Source organism: Mus pahari, chromosome 19 (genome assembly GCF_900095145.1).
Source record: "Mus pahari chromosome 19, PAHARI_EIJ_v1.1, whole genome shotgun sequence".
Lineage (NCBI taxonomy): Eukaryota > Metazoa > Chordata > Mammalia > Rodentia > Muridae > Mus > Mus pahari.
Genome location: NC_034608.1, coordinates 81,232,728 through 81,239,077, shown reverse-complemented (window position 1 = coordinate 81,239,077; position 6,350 = coordinate 81,232,728). Strand labels below are relative to the sequence as shown.

Here is a 6,350-nt window from a genome sequence, read left to right as displayed (position 1 = left end):
GTCTATTGGTGGCACATGAGTAAGGGAAACGACATGTCTGTAGCTGTGGTTGAATCACTGTAACAATAAGGTAGACATGAATTCATTCCAAAGGGAGCTGCTTGTATACTTCTATTATTCCCGAACTGTGGGGAAAGAATAAGGATAATGACTTATCTCTGTCCCTTTAGCCTTGAGAACTGATGATATTAGGCAGAATCAAGATGGAATCTCAGCCAAAGAAGACAGAGACCAAATGAAGGAAGACCTGCCAGGTTTTCATCCTTCACTTGAACCTTGTGGGTCCAAGTGAAGAGTCAGTGCTTTTTGTGAAAAGAGGCCTGTTACCCTACTGACTGTCTACTCATCTTTAGCATACAGGCCTGGAGGGACTTTAAGACACAAATCTCTGCATTTGGACACATCACCTAAAGTCCCAGCTCTCAACACAGTTACATCTAGGATTAAACATCAACCCAATGAAATGATGGTGTATATGTGTGCACGTTTATTTGGCCTGTGTGCTATTCTGCAGATTCCATGTGCTTTTATTCTTTCAGAGTCTGGCCGCATTGTTAACGAGGCCACACTGTTAATGTATTGCTACAGTTTATCTTTACTGGGTGTAGTGACTATTCCTGGTTGTCAACTTGACTATATTTGAAATGAACTACAATCCAGAATTGGAAGGCTCACCAGTGAACCTAATCTGGAGGCTGGGAGGTAGAAGTTTCTGATCTGGATCTTGGTATGGAGATCTTGAGACACGACACAGTGGTGATTGAATCCAGAAGATTAAGACAGGGAGATCTCCGAGTCCAAGGTCATCTGGGATTAAAGATGTGGTGGCACACACCTTTAATCTGGGCTATACCTTCTGCTGGAGACCATATAAGGACATTGGAAGAAGGGAGTCTGGTTCTCGCTCTTTCGCCTGTTTGCCTTGTGGGACTAAGCAACTGCTAGACCCTTGGACTTCCATTCACAGCTACTACTGAACCACTGTTGGGAATTGGACTGCAGACTGTAAGTCATCAATAAATTCCTTTACTATATAGAGACTATCCATAAGTTCTGTGACTCTAGAGAACCCTGACTAATACACTGGGTATTTACACTAGATTTTAAAAAATTGTGCAGATCAGTAATGAGTTTAAATTTACCCTCTTTAAGTAGGAAAACATGGAAATGTCAAATATAAGTGAACAAAGAGAATCTTGAAATAAGTTTTGAAACAAATAGACAAGTTCCATTTTCTAAGAGTAAATCTCATTATCCCATGTAAAGGTGAGGATAATAAAATACATAGTCCTGCTCTATTCTAATCATATGAAATAAGGACATAGTGTTAGGTATTTGCACAATTTTCTTTAAAATACATGGGTGCTTGTCTTTTTCATTGAAACTTATGGCATGTAAGTTTATTTTTGAAGTACAATGCTATGTTTTCCAAGCTAGCCAGGATTACAGGCCCTAGGAACCAGGACCTACACTGGTATCGTGACATCACAAAGGCCAAGTCTTTTGCCATTTCTTGAAAAGGCTCTTTTCCCAAACAGATGCCTCAATTGAACTTTTATTTAAATAGCTTTTTCAATGTACTTAAAGTAAACTAAAACATTCACTCTCATTCTTTTACTAGTCACACAACTCCAGAAGTCACTAGTTGACTGGAATGAGTGTCACTTTCACACTGGCCTTTCTAACTCCACCACAAGCAAGGCAATTGTGAGGTGACAGCCATCCCTGAACTATCACTAAGCTCTCCTGTAGCAAAAAGATCTTCTTCTAGGCACAACCTTGGACAGAATATCAACGCTGAATCACTGCCAGGTTTTGTTGCTTAACAAAACTATATCTTCAACAGGGCATGATACATACTCTGTTCATGTCACTACTGGGGAGGTAGAAGCCAGTGGATGAATGCAAGTTTGAGGCCAACCCAAGCTACCACAGCAAGATCTGTCTCAAGAATAATTTAATCCATTAAAAGTTTTAAAGTGAATTTCATGAAAAACAAGAGAACAAGTTTTGATCATTTTATGAACAACAACAACAAAACAGAAGTAAAAAGCCCCCATGTCTTCAGTTTTAGCCGTGAATGGTTACATTAGTCAAGACAGACTCAATTCTTCAGAGCACTCATTATGTAGCAAAACTGGACAAGACTCTCTCACTTAAGGAATGCTGAGCATGTGATAAATCTCACCCTCAATTTCATTATATAATTGATTCCCTGCCTTCAATGTTTGCGGAAACTACTTTTGCAGTATGGATTAAAAGCCTCGCCACACTCCTACAGAACAAAGCATTATCTAGCAGTCTCCAAGATTTCATTAGACATTTAAATTTTCAGATGTACTGCCACTATTAAATGCAAGTTTTTACGTATTTGGTTAAAAATAGACTTCCCACATTTCCAAATAATAAAAACTGAAGAAACTGAAGTTATTGCTAGTTGTAAACCATCATGTGGTCGCTGGGAACTGAACCCTGGTCCACGGCACAAGCAACAAGTACTGTTAACCAAAGAGTAACTTCTCCAGCCCCTAGTGGCTATTTTTAAGTGCTCTACTTATACACTTGTTTTGATATTTTGTCTAGTTAACAGTTTGTAAATCAACCATGTATCCCCACGAGGCAAGAAAGCATAAGGAAGAAACTTACCCTGCAATAGCACCCCACTCGTGGGGAATGTGATGTCTGATGTTACTAAGTTCAGATGGGACTATTAGCAGGCCTATAGCTACATATCACTGCAGGCAAGAATTGGGAAGGAGTGAAATTCGAGGTGACCAATGTTCTCCATATCTACCCATTTTAAAATTTACAACATTCTTTTATCAACTATTTTTTCTAAATTATTTAAGAATGTCATGCAAAGAGGAGTGGTTATCTTGAAAGCAGGGATTAGAGTGTGGGGCAGTGCAGAAACACCAGGACTCCGTGTCTCCAATTCCCAGGTTAGTGTTTTATCCTGTCATACCTCCACCCTGCTGGAAAACCAACTACTTAGGCCTGCAGAGATAGCAATGCAGATAATTAATAAGGAAGTCTGTAGTTAGGTCTCTGACACACATAGCACCTTTAAAATGTTACGACAGCTTAGCTCTGAACTCAGTCGGTTTGTTTGTTTGTTTGAATTTTCCTGACTGGGATTTTTATCTTGCACTTCAAAGATATCATGAAGATAAAATGAACGATTCTTCTCAATTATCATTTCCTACACTTATCTCCAGCCTTGACCTCTTTATCTTGCCTAGGAGTCAGAGGCAAATTTCCCGCCTATGGGGAGAAAGCAGTTACATACAACAGACAATAAACTGCTCCTTTAAAGACTTTTATCACATCTATTACTCACTGTAAATGAATATAATCAAGTTAACAACATAGTTTGGTTAGCATAAGGAAAAAAAACTCCCTTTCCACAAATCACTGTATTAATATGTAATGCATACACTAGAACTAGCCACGTCTTCCTTTCATTATAGAGAAGTGCTGCTCAAAAGTGATGTCCCCGCTGAAGGGACATGAAGTAGAAAACTTCCCAAAAAACAAAAAGCAAGCAAAAAAACCAACCAACCAAGCAAACAAACAAAAAACCAACTATAGACATTTGCTAAAGTTGATCTTTATCTTTGATAAAGCTCTTTAATAAGGATTTCTGATAAAGATGTGCATTATCCCCATTCCAGTTGATTATTTAGCATCCTATCATAAAACTTTGTAATCAAGTGCTTTTGTCTATTTTGAAACTTAAAAATGTATAATTTACCATAACAACTAAAAAAACAAGAATGGCATTTGTTAATTAAACAGAAAGTTAGCTCAGGGTTTTTGTTTTTATCTTATTAGTGGAAATGAAAGTGTTACATACTGATACTTGAGAACCAGAACTATATAAAAAGATTTTTTTTTATATAACAAGCATAAATGTAACACAAAGATATCAGAATTTAAGACCAAAGCCAACAACCTTGATGTATGAAGAAGTGGGCTATTTCAATTCATTACAGTATCTTTCACAGCTGCTATAATGTGTCTGGCACTGATTCCAAACATATCCAGTAGCTCGCTAGGTTTCCCGCTTCGAGGTACTTCTGTTACTGCAAGTTGACTAACGAGGATGTCAGGTTCTCTGGAGATGGCTGCACACACAGCTTCCCCAATGCCACCTTCTCGGTAGTGATCTTCCACAGTGATGATCTGGCCACCTGTGGCTTTGGCACTTCGGATAATGGTGGCAGCATCCAGAGGTTTGATAGTGAACAGGTCAATGACACGAATAAAAATCCCTTGTTGAGAAAGCTCCTCAGCAGCTACTAAGGCTTCATGCAGAGTAACCCCTGCTCCAATAACTGTCACCTTGTCAACCGAACTCTGGCGGATCACCTTGGCCTGTCCAATCACAAAGTTTTCTTCAGCTGTATAAATAACTGCTGTTTTGGGCCGGGTGGTACGAATGAAGCACATTCCTTTGGTGTTGGCTGCCAGATAAACAGCGTGTTCTGTAGAGACAGCATCACTTGGATAGAAAATAGTGCAGTTGGGGATGCTTCTGAACATGGCTAGGTCCTCCAGAGCCATCTGGGAAGGTCCATCTTCTCCAACAGACACCCCGCAGTGAGAACCAACAAAATTGATATTGGTTTGAGAGATGGCTCCCATTCGGATCTGATCAAAGGCTCGGGTCAGGAAGGCAGCAAAGGTACTAACGAAAGCAATAGTTCGTCCTCGTGTGGCACACCCCAGGGCCACACTTACCATGTTTTGCTCAGCAATAAAGCACTCTATGAAACGCTCAGGGTGCTCTTTCTTGAATACTTCTGAAAAGGTAGAGTTTTTTGTGTCGCCATCTAGAACGATAACTCTTTGGTTAGATTGGCCCAATTTTGCCAGAGCTAAGCCGTATGCTTCGCGAGTAGCTATCATGTCTCCCAGTTTGTAGGCAGGCAGAGAAGTCATTTTTGAATTGGAAATGCTGATCCTGGGTGAGTCTTCAATGGGGGATTTCGGTGTGAGATTTCGGTTTGTCTGTATCTGATTCTCAATTAATTTGACGATCCCATCAGCTCTGTCTTTTGGCATTGGCTTTCCATGCCAATTTTCCGCATCCTCGACCTTTGGAATACCTCTGCCCTTGAAGGTCTTGGCAATCAGGACAGTAGGTTTGTTCTTGACTTGAGCTGCTTTCCAAAAGGCCTGGCAGAGAGCTTCCACATCATGACCATCCACCACGTAAGTATTCCACCCAAATGCTTGGCAGCGCTTCTCATAGACGGCTGTACAGTGCTCTAGGGGTGCTGTGCCGCTTTGTCCCAAGCGGTTCACGTCAAAGATTGCCACGAGATTGTCCAAGTTGTAGTGGGAAGCAAAGGCCAAGGCCTCCCAGACAGAGCCTTCCGAGGACTCACCATCCCCCATGAGGCAAAACACGCGGTAGCTGGCCTTGTCAAAGTACTTGCCGGTGTAAGCCATTCCGCAGGCAGCACCCAGTCCTTGCCCAAGGGACCCTGTTGCCACATCAACAAACGACAGTCGTGGGGTGGGATGACCCTCCAGGTCGCAGTGAATTTTTCGCAAGTTCATCAAGTCCGATTCACAGATGCGGCCCACCTCCACCCAAACCGCATAGAGGATGGGCGCGGCGTGGCCCTTGGAGAGGACAAAGCGGTCATTGTCCGGGTGTTCCGGGTCTCCCTGTTTGTACCTCATGGTATGGAAGAAGAGCACGGCCATGATCTCTGCCACACTACAGCACGACGTGGGATGTCCGGAGCTGCTGGCACACGTGGCCCTGATTGAGTGGATTCGCAGGCGGTTGGCCATGTCCCGAAGCACCTGAAAGGTGTCCGATTCCAGCTTGGCATCTTTGGCCAAGGCCATGGCTGCAGGCTGCTCGGCTGCCGAATGAAGAGCAAGAAGCGCAGCATCCTCAGTGACCTTTAACCTACCCGGCGACCGTTGAGGAAAGTCTGTGCATGCGCCACCCGTCAGAGGCTGGGCACGCACAACTGCTTTGTTTCACGCGGTGTCGCAGTGCCCCAGCCCCCCCCCCCGGGAATTTTAATGTTTACTTTTTCACTTTCAGGCTCAACATTATTAAAAAATATTATTAATTATTAAAAATAATTAAATGTTGCTTTACATCTCCTTGAGGCAGAAGTTCAAACTGGGGTAGATGTTCTCATACGCATATATCATGCCTTAGGAAAAATATTTTAGATACTATGTGCCCTTTTGCCAAGCTGTCTCTCCAGCCCTGGTGCCACAATTTTAAAGGGTATGTATTAATACAAATAAAATGAGTATGACAGAAAAGATTCCAAGATTCGATGAAGGACTGTTGAAGTTGGACAAGTTCTTTACGT

At 42.1% G+C, this 6,350-nt stretch overlaps 1 protein-coding gene across 2 annotated transcripts; it reads right to left on the bottom strand.

Moving 5' to 3' along the window:
* Window positions 1-3,883: 3,883 nt before the first annotated feature.
* Tktl2 (transketolase like 2) lies at window positions 3,884-5,911 on the bottom strand. Of its 2 annotated transcripts, XM_021219734.1 has the most exons (2): window positions 5,636-5,847; window positions 3,982-5,521 (listed from the first exon to the last, which is right to left on the bottom strand). In XM_021219734.1, exons 1-2 carry the CDS (start codon window positions 5,806-5,808, stop codon window positions 3,982-3,984), a joined length of 1,713 nt encoding a protein of 570 aa, XP_021075393.1. In that variant the 5' UTR covers window positions 5,809-5,847. The 2 variants fall into 2 exon arrangements, with proteins under 2 accessions (XP_021075392.1, XP_021075393.1); XM_021219733.1 differs by having other exon boundaries at window positions 3,884-5,911.
* Between the last annotated feature and the right edge of the window lie 439 nt (window positions 5,912-6,350).

What these genes read in the sequence shown, in the direction of transcription:
- Tktl2 (XM_021219733.1), bottom strand. Translation starts at nt 5,865, where the DNA reads ATGGCCTTGGCCAAAGATGCCAAGCTGGAATCGGACACCTTTCAGGTG.